Consider the following 14,922-nt stretch of genomic DNA (forward strand, 5'->3'; position numbering starts at 1 on the left):
ATAATAATAATTACAATAATAATAATAATAGTAATAATAATAATAATAATAATAATAATAATAATAATAATAATAATAATAATAATAATAATACACCCGCACAAAACAAAATTATAACGGTGGTTTTGGTCACGCGCTTGGCTTAAAAAGCAAACATAAAGTCATATATAATATAGATATATGCAAACATATAAAAATACACACATATATTTATATTATATATTAAAATATACATTTTCCTCGAAAAAAAAAAGAAACTTTAAGAGCTACTAGCTATCCTACTTTGAGAAGAGCATTTTATTTATTTATTTCAAGCTATGCATTGCATTCGAATGTAGGAGGAACCCAGCTTAGAAGAAAAAAAATGTTAAAAAAAAAAAAGAAAAAGATGGGAATTTGAAAGAGTCGCACAAAAAAAATGCGAAAAGAAAATAAAGAAAAGATAGTGCTCACTATCGGCCGGAGTGTCTTCCGAACAATCCCCAAGATATTTGTGGAGGCCAATTTGAGGACATCTCGAGGTAATCCGGTATCTGAAAAATCTTTCGACCTAGCCGAGACCGTCATCCTAACGCGGTACACTGCCCCCTCCTGACGAAACGAAACGAAAGAAAAACCGTCGTTTAGTGCTCTAATTCTGAACCAACGTCCGGAGACGAGAATCGATAGCTTCGTCTTATTTTTTTTCTTTTTCTTTTTCTTTTTCTTTTTTACTTTTTTGTTCTTTTTTTCTTAAATTACATTTCTGTGTGTTTATTTCTTTTTTTTTTCTATTTAATTTGTTGGTTTATTTCTTTTCTGTTGTTTTCTAGTTTCAAAACCGGGCGCGAAATAGCATCCCGGAAAAAAGCGAATAAAAGGAACCAAAAAATGAAAGAAGCAAATTTACATGTTAAAGTCTGATTATTGTTGTTTCTCACCAACGAGGTTCCAGTCATCTCCGCACTGCCTCGTACAGTTTCCACGCTTTTTCTTTTTCTTTCCCTTGCCGCTAGTCGAGGAAGCTGTTATAGAAGCGTTGATAGCATCTCTTACTGCAGCAGCTTTGGTTTGATGAACGTCTTCAAGATTTGTATCCGTTCTCACTTTAGTTAACGTTACGCTAGTACCTTTCAGATTAATCCCATTCTCTGGAATAGGTTGACCTTTGGCCACTTTGCTTATTTGAATGTTCGCGAGGCCAGCCAAACTGGGACAATCTGGCGTTAATCTTGATCGCAATTCGGCAAGACTACTTGATATCATTTCATTTTTATTACGTTTTACGTTTATGTTTATTGTATCCAAAGTCGCGGCATTTGATGATACATCACCTTTCACTATGTAATCTGGTTTGGAAGGTGTTGCCAAACCCGCATTGATTGCTTGTTGAAGTGCTGGACTTCTTATAGTGACCATACCATTTTCAGAAACTTTTATTATAGCTGCTTGTTGCGTTGGTGGGACTTTCATCGGACCAAACGCAGGATTCCTTATCGTCACCATGTTTGTATTAGGATTGTGAAGAATTCTTGCAGAATCTTCCATATTCTCGCTATTAGTAGAACACTCTGTACTCTTAATTGCATTCTGTATCAAATTGCTCGCATTCGTAGAGTTCTTATTTTTCTTTTTCTTCTTCTTCCCCGTTATAGTTTGATTTGGACGAATATCTCTTGATAGTTCTATTAATTAAAAATACATGGTTATTTAATCTATGTGATCACTGTTTATCGGAAAAATATTTACAAGCTTTATTGATTAATATTTTAAATCAATAATACAAATATTTACATGTTCCTATTAAAATCAATCATTCTGTATAATACGAATTTTACAATTAAACAAAACTTACCTATTTCATTTGGTTTTGGAAGAAGATCTTGTTTAAGTTTTCCAGTGTCTACTACAATGACGTTACCACCAGCTTGAGGACTGGCATAACTAGATTGAACTCCGCTCATCGGAGCAGCTATGATAGTTGTTTGTTTTGGAGGAGTAACTGGCTTAGGCAAAGTTGTTGATTTTAATGGAAATGGCTTAATAGGACCGTCAACTTTTGTTATCGTAATACCGGGTGGTAATTTAAGATTTTCTATATTAATTTTCGAATTTAGACTAATGTCTCGAAACTGTGAACTCAGTGTCATATTTATAACATCATCCGACGTAGAAGGTATCGTTGAGAATGATCCTTGTTTGATCATATTACTGCTATTATTATTATTTCCCTTAATTTGAACCTTCTGTTGATCATTCTTTACTGGTTTATTTGTATTAGTTATATTTACAAGTTTCTTATTTTTATTACTATTCCCGTCGTTAGATTTTTCTTGTTGATTCTTTGTCTTTGCAACTGGTTCTAAAGTAACGTTAGATTTATACATATCCGTTTGCAATACATTATTAGATTTATTTGCTTTCTTAGATTGAGTATTTTGTTGTAAATTTTTACTTTTACTGGATATATTCTGTTGTTGTTGCTGCTGCTGTTGCATGACATTTTCTTTGGTTTCAGAATTCTTTTTATCTTTCTTAGATTTCATACTTTTAACTTCATTAACGCTTTGCTGTTGAGTTTTTCTTTCATCATTTTGTTTAATAGCTTTTATCTTTTCGTTGTTACTTTGATACTTTGTATGCTTTGCGTCACACACTTTAACTTGCTGTTGTTGTTTTGTATTCGTTTGTTGAAATTTGTTACTTTGTATCGTTTCTGTATTATTAGATCCTTTATTCTTTTTCTTTTTACTATTACTATTATTATTATTACTATTATTACATACATTTTGTTCTTGGTCAGATTTATGCAAAGGTACTTCCTTCGTTTGTCCATTCACTAAAGTAAATAAAACTTTATCCTCTGCAGGAGTTTGTCCTTTTAACGTTATCGTTACTGTCGGTTCTGCACTATTCGATTCCATTATTCTTTTAATCGTAACTATTTGTGGTTTATTTTTAACAGGTTCTGACTCAACCGTTGCATTCACTTTAGCTAATTCTTGCTTTCTAATTTCTCGTCGTAATTTTTTCCTTTCTTTCTTAGTCAATTGTTTGTCTACTAAATCCATTGCTGCTAATTTATCAGCTAGATTATTGGCATTATCTTTTGTATTTATTGTATTAACATTTGTTGTTCCTTTAAAAGCTTTATTACTAAATTCAATTTTTTCATTTTTTATGTCCACCTTATTTGTTTGATGATGTTGTTGCTGTTGTTGATGGTGATGATGATTAGAATTCATTTGTTCTAATTTGTTACCTATATTCAACATACTTTTCATTTTTAAATTTGCAATTACGGAAGGTGCCATCCTAACTTTGTTATTAATGCAATTAGTCATATTAATATTGCACATTTCTTGCTTGTCCTTTTTCTTATTTGTTAAATGTTTTCCATTTGGTAAAGTGCCTGGATTATTAGTAGGCAAAATTGATACTTCGGGAAGATTACACTGCGGTAAAAATCTTTGACTTACAGGTTTTTGCGAATCAACAACTGTGATTGTTACTTCTGGTGTTTTCTTTTGCAATTCGATTAATCTCTGCTTTTCTACTTCTTGCCTTTCCTTCTTGATTTTCTCTTGCAACTAATCAATAATAAAACAACAAACAAACAAATTAATTTCTTTTCTAATACAACATTGGCTTACTAAAGTTCAATTATTTTTATTTATTTAATTTTGATTTACCAACCTTACGTTGCTTCTGCCTAGCCTTTTTCTCGGCTTTCTTGTTATTATCCTTTTTCCCATTTTGATTACCTTCGATAAAGTCCAACAATTCTTCTAAATTTCTTTGATCCCTCAAATCTTTAGGACATGTTCTTGGAACCGAAGTATTAGATCTTAATGTCAAATTGTTTATAATTGGTTTATTTTCTTGATTGACGTTGGAAAGTGGCAATGCTACATCCACCATACTTTTTGGAGTGTTATAAGTAGCTTTACATTTTTTAGCTTTTTTCTTTGTTAATATTTGTCTTAATCGTTCTCTCATTTCATTATAATTTCTACTAACTGGTGCTACAGAAGGCTATTAAAAAAAAAAAAAAAAAAAAAATTATTATTACTTAGAATAAATTATATACAAAATTTTAAAATAGAACAACTATCTATAATATTATAAATTGATCAGATATAAAACATATAAAATCATAAATAATTTAAACTTACAACTCCATGTCCAAAAACTTCGCAATAACAACAATCACAATGTCTACTAGAATCTCCTCTTTGCGCTGAGCTACTAGTCGAGGAAGAATCTTCTTGACTACTTGCAGAATCAGAACAATCACCATCTCCCGAACTTACTGTAATTATAAATAATATAAATAATTATTACAACGAAGAAAAAACAAGGAGATATTATCAAGAATAAATTATTGATTAGTACTAACAATCGTTGCATGATACCCTTTTGATCTGCTCAACATTTGTTTGTTTATGACAAGCATGTGAGTTATGATTGTTGTGATTATGAAGTTTGTGCGAAGACGCTGTACTTTTTGTTATATCCGAAGCAGATCTATGAGTATGCGGATGGGTTGTGGTAGTAGTTGTAGTGGTAGTGGTAGTAGTGGTACCTGTCATAATACAAAATATATTCTTATGAATCTTTGATCGATAATAAATATCTTTAAGTGTCATAAAATATAAATTTCTACCTACTTGGAAATGTTATGCGATTATGATTTGAATTAGATGTTTGTGTCGTGGAATGCCTTGTTTGTGTTTGCGTCGATTGTGTTGATCCTGTTTTTATAACAGGTTTAGTTAACTCTTGATTACAATTAACTGCAACTGGATTGGACATTTCCTTAGGATGAACGTTAGTATTATTAACAGCATGCTCCTCTAAAACTAATAAAAATATAAGTAATTAAAAGAACGATTAAAAAACGTATGAATTATTGAAATAGTAATTAATAGTAACTTGTTGTTAAACACGGGCAAATATCCCATTTTCGTTTTGAATTTAAAATACAAGGACAAGGAGGATCTTCTATAGTTTCTTTCTTCCTTTCAGCTATTTCTTTCGCATGTAAATAAACGCATTGACATGGTTGTGGAATAGATGTCTGCGTATCTACTATATTTTCCTCTACGTTCTTTAAAATAATATCTTTATCTTCTTTAAGATCAATCGTATCTTTGATCTCTTCCAATAATTTTTTTAACTGAATTTCAGTATTAGTATTATTAGTAGCACTAAAGTTAATAATATGCTCTGTAAAAAAAATAATCAATCAGATGAAACTATATTTTATCCTTAGAAAAATATTTAACAAATAATAATCAAGATAAATTTATTTACTCATCAATCCATTAGCGATGATGGGGAAAAAATTTACATTATCCGTTGATGATTCAACATTTCCAACGTGACCATTTTCACTCTGAAAATTTATTTTGCACGTCTCAGAATAAATATAATAAAATACATACACCAATTGTGGGACATCCTATATGTATAACATCATCGAAATATGTTATACTTACCAATGAAGATGTTAAAGGCATTGTACATTCTTGACATTCACAATCATTTTCTTCTTCCTCAATACTATCTTCTATAGATATATCTTTATCGTGACTCCTATAAATAAAAATACAAATATATATATATAAATATTTATATTAACGTGTATACTGTACGATTAAATTATAATCTAGTACATGGCTTAGTCTCATTGGTCTACTAGTTCCCGTCAAGATAGTAGTAGATTACTAAAGTCAAGCAACATAGGTACGGCTAGTAAAATGAATGGGTAACTCGTTTGAAAAAGAACAAAAATCGTATGCTGTTGATTTCAGAGAGATGGTAAAAAGACGTGATCTCTTTAGTAGTATTGGATAGATGTGAGAAAGTGTTTGTGGAGAACCCGTGACTCAAGCCCGTAAAAGGGAGAATAAAAAGATTAAATTATAAACCAACTAACTATTTTTATATACATACCTGACTCTTTTAATCGCAAATTGTTCTAAGTGATTTGATGTATGCGCGTAAGCCAAAGAGTCAGTATCACTTTTATTAGGAATTAATTGTCCCCCGGTAAATTCCATTGCAATATCATGTAATTTTTTTTGACGAGCTTCGCTCCAGTCACCCAACAAAATTTGAACTATCTCGAGACATTGAAAAATATTATGCGAATCTAAGGTAAGATCTGAAGTAGGACTCAAGGATCTACCATCTATACCAGATGTATTCAATTTCCCTTGTTCGATAAGTGCAGTTATTTGCCCATCGATTTCTTGCAATTCTCTAAAAATGAAGAAATTTGATTAAAACTAATCAAAGACTAATCTAACAAAGCTATGAAATAGTTTAAATCGTACTTTCCACCATCCGATAATTTCATTATGTTTCGCATTTCCACAATCCTATTAATAGTTGTGAATAATCCCCGACCTTTTTTAAGTTGCTTGAGTTGTGTCATTTGTACTGCTTGTTCAGCACTAAAATTTAATTTTCTAGATGTATTCATTGTTACTTTTTTTTCGTTATATCAAAATTAGTTTATCTGATTGTTCTTTTTAATATTAATAATATATTACATACTTATATTTAGCCATCCATGGCTCTATCTCGGGCCACAAGTTACGAATCGTAATCATTTCGTCATCAAATGACAAATACCTACGAATTAGTCCCTGATATTCTAAACCTTTCAATAGCAAAACTTTCCTTAACTGCAAATTTATTTAATCAAGTCAATTAAATCATCCTAATATTTGTATTTATCTTAACGATTCATAATATATAATTGATACTCGATATCAAATAAAATTTAACCCCTTGCATTATAACAACATATGAAACTTATGATCTGCTTCACAGCTCAAACATAAAAATAAAATGTAGCGAAGAATATGGCACTCAGTTTTGCATGTTAAATCATAGCACAAGGGGCTAATTTATTATATTCTTTTTTTCTTTACCTGTACAAGAAAAGGAGGCAAATTATTTTGTACCAATGGATTATTATAAACATAAATTTGATACAACTTCTTAATAAAACAATCCCACGTTAAGTTAAATTTATAGAGATAGTTTTTTAACGGTTTAACTATAATAGAAATTTTAAAAGCAGTGGTCATTAACGCATCATAGTCATCCAAAAGCCCTACACACAAAATAATACAAATATTCTTGTATAAAGTAATGATATTTAATTTTTAAACATTACCAATGTTATATTAAATTTATAATTTAATATACCAACCGTTAAGAAAAATTTCAGCTAAATTAATCACACTACGGTCATCTAGAAGTGCCAATAGGCGAACTTTAACTTCTATAACAAACTCTTGTGCCTGACCCACTAACCTCATAAATAATTGATAAGGATCCTTTACGCACAATCTGCAATTAAACGTAGAAATTGAATCAATTTCGTTCATAATAACTGCGTTTAATTTATAATATAACAAATAACGGCCAATACTCACTGAGTCACCGTATCATGCATATCAATCACAGATAACATTTCTTGTTGGGATTCTAAAGAATCGGAGGAACGAGATACTTCCAACGCGTTTTTAAAAATAGCTCTTATTTGCTGCCTCAAATGTGACCAAAGCTTTTGAAATTTCATAGCAGCTTGCACCTCTTCGCGAGATATATCTCTGCGCGAATTGAGAAATATTAGTTGATGAAATAATTGATTTTATAAATTATAAATATATACAGGATGTCCTGTAACTGATGAAACATATGTTTCTCAAAAACAAAGCGCATTGTAAGAACAAAATGTATTTTACATTTTCAACCTAGTTTTTCATGTAGAATCACTTGTTGCAAGACATCCCCTATACAAATTGTTAACATAAATAAACATATTAACATATTTGCTATCACAGAGCAAAGAATAGATCGTAACCATAATCCAGAACTAATTTTTCGTGTTGACTGCTATCGCAAATGTGTGACAATGGGTTCTCGATGGAAATTAGTGTGTCACAAATATATGACATTAATAGCAGATGCATTAAGATCATTTAATTGATTACAATAAATTTGCAGTTAAGAAGGGTTTAGAATGTGGGCTGTCCAATTGGTAGATATTTTTTATTTGGCAATGAAATAATAACGATTCGTATATTAACAATTAACCTCTCACACTGTAGCAACACATGAGACTTGTGATACACAAGAAACATGAGAAACATGAGTCCTATTCGTAGCAAATTTTATGGGAAGTAACATGAAATATTGCACAAATTTTGGCACGCAGATCAGAGCATTAAATCATAGTGTAAGAAGTTAATATATATTATTATATTATCACATATATATCATATATAATAATATTAATAATATTAAATTATTTATTATATATATCTATTCGTACTATTATCATTATGTTACCTGTTAGCCTTATAAACATCACACGAGCAAGATTCTCTAATTCCTCTCGAAGGACTATGATGAACCGATAGAGATTTATTAGAAATATTATGAGAGGATATATCGGGGTTGGTTGATACGATAGAAGATTCCATATTCTCAGAATACACCGTCTCGCTATCTGAAGTATCGACTTCGCTCTCGTTAATATTCATGTTCTAAAAATATTATTAGAATAAAATTTCATACAAATATGAATGAAAATATTAATAATTATGAAAATTTTCATGGAAACATACCATAACAGGAACGTAATCAGTTACATTGGTAGATGTAATCGTTTCCTCTTCTTCCTCCTCCTCCATCACCTCCTCCTCTTCCTCTACCCCATTGATATTACCTGGTATATCAGCCCCCAATTGCATATAATCATTATTAAAAAAACATTGGGGATCTTTGTGCGTACAATTGGAATTTGTAAGAGTATCTTCGTTCATTGATGCAACGTTTCCTTCTTTAGCTCTTTCACAGTGTTCTTCCTTGACGTCACTACCGCTCATTATTACAATTAATCTAATAGAACAATAACGCAATAAAATATCAACCGAATTTATTTCCCGGTTAAAAATACAACTGATACGTTCTTTTTAATTTTCTACAAATTGTATTAACTACCGCGTAAACACCTGCACCGCATCAGTCAACACTTCACTCAATATGGCGTCCTCTCGCGTGTTGATCATGCGTAAACGAGAATCTAGATGGGAAGTCGTATTGGTATTCCTATTGGTAGTCGTTCATGTAATTCTCATTTCCAACACATAATGTCGCCACTATTGTCTTTTTATATTTATGTATTTTTTTAAATAAAGTTTATAATAATGTTTTATTTGTACGATATAATTACTCTAAAACAAAGTATAAAGTTCATGATGAAATTAATAAAATAATATAATTAGAATGTAATATACTAATCAGATGGTATAGCAATACTGCGGCATTAGCTGCACATGTGATTTCAATTTAAAAACCATTTAATACAAAGAACAAGTACATATAAAATTCATTGGAATAAGACATTCTATCAAAAAAAGCGCGATTGTAATATTGCCATTTATATTTGCATATCAGTATTATTTATAACAGATGCTTCCTACGAAATTTTGTTTACTAATTTATATACATATACATTATATACATATATTTATACAATTAGTACAATATCTGCTTTTATGTTACATATATTAAAATATAGTGCAATTGTCTAGATATTTTTTATTTAAAAAAATTATATTATTATTGCACTTTCTTATCAGTAACATTTTAAATTGCGGAACTTATCTGTCGATATGTTACCATAAGTAGATAATGAATATATATGAAAATATATTTGTCTTTATATTAATGTTTATATTTATTGCTGTTTGAGTTATTTTATTTTTTTTTTAACGGTTATTAATTATTATTCAATTATTCTGATAGTATAATTACATTCAATTTCGTTTAATGATACACATGCAATGATATTAAATAATTAATGAAATCAATTTAACTGACAATGAGATTATAGTAAAATGTACAATTAAACGAATCATGCTTTAAGATTGTACTACATTACTTGTAAGAATGAACGCTTAATAAATATGAGTATATTCTTAAATATGTACCTGTTTACGTATCTAGTAATTATAATTTTAAAATAAAGGAAATTCGTTAAAATGCCGTAATAATCATTATTAACGTTGTATAGATAATTATTTCTTTGGTATAAAGTGAAGATAAATTCCTTCGGATGGTCTCAAAATAAGAGCACCGTAAAATTTAATGTGGCCTTCTTTTAGAATACTTTTCACTTTCCATTTACGTAAGATAGCAGCGAGGACAAATTTTTCTTCCAATTGAGCGTATTTTTGTCCAAGACAATTCCGTGGTCCTGCACTGAATGGTATGTAAGCATAAGGATGCCTGTTCTTTGAATTTTCAAGTAAAAATCTATCGGGATCAAATTTTTCTGGATCTGGCCAAATATCCGGATGCCGGTGAGTACCGAAAGAACTTAAAGCAACAACGCAGCCCTTGGGAATTATATAATCATCTGAAACGGAATTTAATATTGCTCAATTTGGGTGTAAAATAGTGGTGATAAATATTAAAACTAATTTTATCTTACCTATCTTCACGTCTTCGGATAATTTTCGTAAAAATCCAGGTGCACTGGGATACAACCTGAGGGCTTCTTTGGTTACTCTATCGAGATATTTCAATTGCGCAATTTCTTTTGTCGTAGCTGATTCATTCGAATCGCCAAAAATATCATCCAGTTCTTGATGCACCTTTTCTTGAATGTCAGGATTATTACCAAGGCAGAAAAGTGTCCAACTAATGGCTGCAGCAGTTGTATCGTGTCCCTTTGTATTTCAAAACGTACAATTATTTTCTATGTATGCACCAATCTAAATATGCTAAATATGCTTCTATTAAGAATCATGTGTTTAAGTGTGCGTAACTTACAGCAAACATAACTGTATCCACTTGTTCCCTTAATTCCTCATCCGTCATTGGATTTCCATTTCTTTCTCTAGCATCTAATAAAAGATCTAGGAAAGCTTTCCTTTTTGGTTTACCTATGATCGAATAAAAACAATTTTTATTTAAGATATAAGTAAATTATAAACAACATTTAATACCTATCTCGTCAAAAGCTTGAACCTCTTCGTTAAAATGTTTTAACTCTCGCGCTATCTTCTTTTTTTTTATCACCTGCAAAACAATTTTATTTCATATAATTATTACACGATAATTATATACGCGATAATCGTTAAAAATATCATTTTGTTATATTACATTTCTTGTAAATGTATGCATCACGTTGATTGCTGCATAATACTCTTTTCCAACTTCTGTTAAAGCGAAAACCCAATCCCACGCGAGCCAAGGACGAAATATGCGATACATCAGTAATTCGGTAAATCTGAAAATATTTTTATGAAAACAAATAAATGACAATCATAAGTGCATTTTCTATAAAGCGCATTTTGTTAAGTGTATAGCGTAGTCCTCGGAAAATATAAATGCAGTCTTCAAAAAAATTATTCCACGTACCTATGAACGGCCTTGCCATATTCATTTTCGGTATCTTCTTGCATGTTTATATTAACTCCCATTGCTGTTTCTGAAATGAAAAGTATGCAAATTACTTTTTTTTACTAAAAATAGACTTTGAATGAGAGATATAATGTAATCTCTGAATAATAATTTAAATATATACGGTTTAAAAATAAATACGATAAAACGTAAACAATATTTTACCACATATAACATCCAAAGTGCATCGATTAGCGTACGGAAAAATGTCAATAGGGTCCTCCGAATTTTCCTTTAACTGTTTTTCAAGACATTTTACAAAAATGTCGGCTTTCTCAGACATCACCACTGCGTACTGTTCTAATATATTAAAGTGAAAAGCTGGAGTAATCAATTTTCTGTCCTGCATCCATTTCTTTCCTGATATTTACAAGATAAATTAAAAAACAACCTTATACAAAAATAATCAATTTGTTGTAAGATGTACACATTTTTAATTCTCATATAATTATACAATCTTTTTTTTTACCTGAAGCTGTTAGTAATGCTTTTCCTAACCACGGTTCCAAATATTTATAAAGTGGCGCCTTTTGAATATTCCTAGTACTTCGTAGAATTATCTAAGAATAATGAACAATAAATTCCCATTAATTAAACAAATGAAACATTTATATAATAATATTAATTACCTCAACGTGTTCGGGTTTATGTAAATGAACGGTAGGCTCGTTTCCCAACCAAGTACGAAATAATCCATCTTTATATCTGACCGAACAAATTTGTATTTTCAATAGTCGATCTGTAAAAGCACAAACATTCATTCATTCAAAGTTAAAAATAAAAATTAAAACAAAAAAAAGAGCAAGAGAGAAAAAGATGTGTGCAAAAATAAAAGAAGAATAATAAAAAGAATAAGAAAAAAAAAATATAATTCCTTATCTATCATTCATAGAACAAAAACAGGAAACAGGAAATGGTATTAGAAAAATGGAACATGTATCGAGTTAAACATTTCGATCGATAATAAACGATATGTAGAATAATTTTTAACATTTTTCTGTTTCTCTCTCTCTCTCTCTCACAAGAGTTTTGTGTTTATATTATAAAATGATAATAATATTAATAATACGCGTAAATGAGTTAAATGAAAGAAAAAAAAAGATAATTTGATAGTATCTGTTGTTCTTATCATTGGTGGTTGAATGTCATCAGGGTGAATGAAATGTCATCAATGCACTTCTGTTGCACTCTCCAATAAAATAACACGCGTACAGAAACGAGGAACAAGTAATTTTTATTAGTGATTATATTCATTAGATAAGAACTTCCGGTGACATAAATTGACAATATGATAATAAAATCATTGATTTTTCTTATTTTCATTTGGTATAATTGGATTAAAAAAGGGGGATGAGCAAGACGTTCTGAAGGAATTTAAGAGGAGAAATATTCTCGCAAAATTGTGTGTATGTAAGTATGCGTGTGAATAAAAAGAAACAAAAAATAATAAAAATCAAATTAAATAAAATTAGGAGAAAAAGAGAGGGAAAGAATTAAACGGAAACATCCTTGTTGTATTATAGCAACTAATCCCCCAAGTACTAATATCACAAGTTTAATTCATCGCAATTTATGATAATTAAAGTTCATGCTCTCGATGACATAAAACAGATAAGAGGTTGGATACGAAGGTCACACAATCAAAGTTTTAGTGACACTTTAAATAAATAAAATTATATGCACTCACATGCACATATTCTTTTTTTCTTTTCTTTCTTCTCTATAAAATTATATATTATATACTCCTTTCTTTTTAATATTATTAAAACGTTCATGCAAGTGTATTTTTATTTCGATTTTCACATGCCACACAAATTTGTTTTTTATATTAAAAATTGCAGTGACACTAAATAAATGAAGACATTTAACAATTTTTGTTTCGAATTTTACATATCAAACAAACTAATTTGAATGTGAAACCATAAATGTATTAAATCATTTATCGATTTTTATTTCGAATTTATTTTCCTTTACCCCAAAACAACTAAAGCAATATAAATTAAATGTTAATAATTATAAAGAAAATGCGCGTTACCTTCTTTTTTTAATCTTCTTGCAGAAGATCCGCTTCCAAATAAAATGTTACCTTTCGGTCCTGGAAGTTTGTTGATGGTTTTATGAAAAATATATGCACTGTATAACGACAATAATATTTTAATGAAAATAATAAGGCTTATGCAGCCTAATATTAATAACGAAGAATCCATTATTTTCCTATATAGTTATAAGCTTAACACCGATAACGATTAAATTGTAACGAACAATAACGACGATCAACTTGCTTACTTTCCTTTTAATGCATCATGCAAGAATGATACATATATAAAGCATCGTAAAGATTTTTTTATACTTTTCTCTCGAATCACGCAGATTCAGTGTCACACTAACAACATTCTCGGAAATGGTCATTGGTGAATACTCTACATAATAATAATAATAATAATGGCAATAGTACGTTTTAAATAAAAATGATTTAGCTTTGAAGATTTTTAATAAATTTTACAAAAGGAGGGAGAGGGAGATTTTCTTCGTTGTAGTTTAATACGATATTATATCATTCACGGACTGAATGAATGACAGTATAAAAAAGAAGATAATAAAATGATAATGTGAAGAATTATAAAAATGAATTATATTCTTTTTTATTCGTTTAATTCAGATTAACGGAATTTATTGTGATGTATTACGTCTCATATCCCATTTATCCATTTCTTTTGTAAATAACCTGTATTAATAAACATTTCTATGTTATTTATTTAGAAATTAATTAATATGACCATAATTAATTAGAATTTCAAATCAAATAACTTACCCTCCGCCGTTATAAGATCATTTCCTAACCCTTTTGATTTAACTAGATTATAAAAATATGATTTGTTGATGTTTTTAAAATTACTGACTATACTAATATTTTAATGATTATAACAATGCACAGTCTAAAAGCATTCACGTTATACTTATAAAATCTATTTATTATATAAGAATAAGAGAAATGATATTTTATTTTAAAAAATTCATCAAAATAATAATATATTTGTATCATATATAAATATTTCTAAGATGTACTGCACAAGTCGTTAGTAACCGAATAATTTTATTATTATGCATATCGTATAAAACAATTTCCGTAAATAGGTATCACAATACGTGTCAACAAAAAAAGAAAATTAAAAAACCTTGTCCTTTTAGAAAGAATTTGTTGCATTTTCATTTTCAATTATTATCGAACCAGGATGGTTCGATGACGTTACATTTAACAGGTGGTAATGGTATGGGAGTTGTTGAAGGAAGAGATGTGGGTAAGAATTCACCAGGCCAAAGATGAACAGCATCTAAACATAATAATCCAATCAAAATACCATGCATTAATGGTGCCAAAATGGTCAACAATCTTCCTCTTGTACGTATTTTCTGTGGCCAAATAAATATCAGTCTAGAACTACCTAA

The 14,922-nt window shown here is 29.6% G+C and overlaps 2 protein-coding genes across 6 annotated transcripts in view; both read right to left on the reverse strand.

Moving 5' to 3' along the window:
* Positions 1-9,070, reverse strand: part of LOC106786990 (probable serine/threonine-protein kinase DDB_G0282963) — an 11,329-nt gene extending 2,259 nt beyond the window's left edge. Inside the window, exons 1-18 of one of the 5 annotated variants that reach the window (XR_001381722.1) lie at positions 8,631-9,070; positions 8,353-8,549; positions 7,434-7,610; positions 7,208-7,347; positions 6,924-7,108; positions 6,544-6,674; positions 6,321-6,440; positions 5,938-6,246; positions 5,481-5,577; positions 5,296-5,377; positions 4,915-5,208; positions 4,650-4,841; positions 4,379-4,564; positions 4,155-4,291; positions 3,676-4,014; positions 1,835-3,569; positions 921-1,664; positions 454-591 (exon numbers count right to left, since the gene is read on the reverse strand). Coding sequence is in view for 3 of the 5 variants with exons in the window: in XM_014748941.1 (XP_014604427.1) it covers positions 921-1,664; positions 1,835-3,569; positions 3,676-4,014; positions 4,155-4,291; positions 4,379-4,564; positions 4,650-4,841; positions 4,915-5,208; positions 5,296-5,377; positions 5,481-5,577; positions 5,938-6,246; positions 6,321-6,440; positions 6,544-6,674; positions 6,924-7,108; positions 7,208-7,347; positions 7,434-7,610; positions 8,353-8,549; positions 8,631-8,891 (5,326 nt within the window). In the remaining 2 variants the exon portion in view is untranslated. Of the gene's footprint in view, positions 1-453; positions 592-889; positions 1,665-1,834; positions 3,570-3,675; positions 4,015-4,154; positions 4,292-4,378; positions 4,565-4,649; positions 4,842-4,914; positions 5,209-5,295; positions 5,378-5,480; positions 5,578-5,937; positions 6,247-6,320; positions 6,441-6,543; positions 6,675-6,923; positions 7,109-7,207; positions 7,348-7,433; positions 7,611-8,352; positions 8,550-8,630 lie in introns of all 5 variants that reach the window. The other 4 variants (XR_001381723.1, XM_014748942.1, XM_014748941.1 and 1 more) reach the window with 4 other exon arrangements.
* An 860-nt stretch (positions 9,071-9,930) lies between these two features.
* On the reverse strand, positions 9,931-13,770 carry LOC106786969 (cytochrome P450 4C1-like). Its single transcript, XM_014748905.1, has 10 exons — positions 13,511-13,770; positions 12,105-12,214; positions 11,945-12,035; positions 11,641-11,835; positions 11,434-11,503; positions 11,176-11,302; positions 11,019-11,091; positions 10,843-10,955; positions 10,502-10,739; positions 9,931-10,426 (listed from the first exon to the last, which is right to left on the reverse strand). The coding sequence occupies exons 1-10, from the start codon at positions 13,680-13,682 to the stop codon at positions 10,086-10,088; spliced, it is 1,530 nt and encodes a 509-aa protein (XP_014604391.1). The 5' UTR covers positions 13,683-13,770; the 3' UTR covers positions 9,931-10,085.
* Positions 13,771-14,922: the final 1,152 nt, after the last annotated feature.

The sequence above is a fragment of the Polistes canadensis genome, unplaced genomic scaffold, assembly GCF_001313835.1.
Source record: "Polistes canadensis isolate GaletaPanama2010 unplaced genomic scaffold, ASM131383v1 scaffold_89, whole genome shotgun sequence".
NCBI classification, from domain to species: domain Eukaryota; kingdom Metazoa; phylum Arthropoda; class Insecta; order Hymenoptera; family Vespidae; genus Polistes; species Polistes canadensis.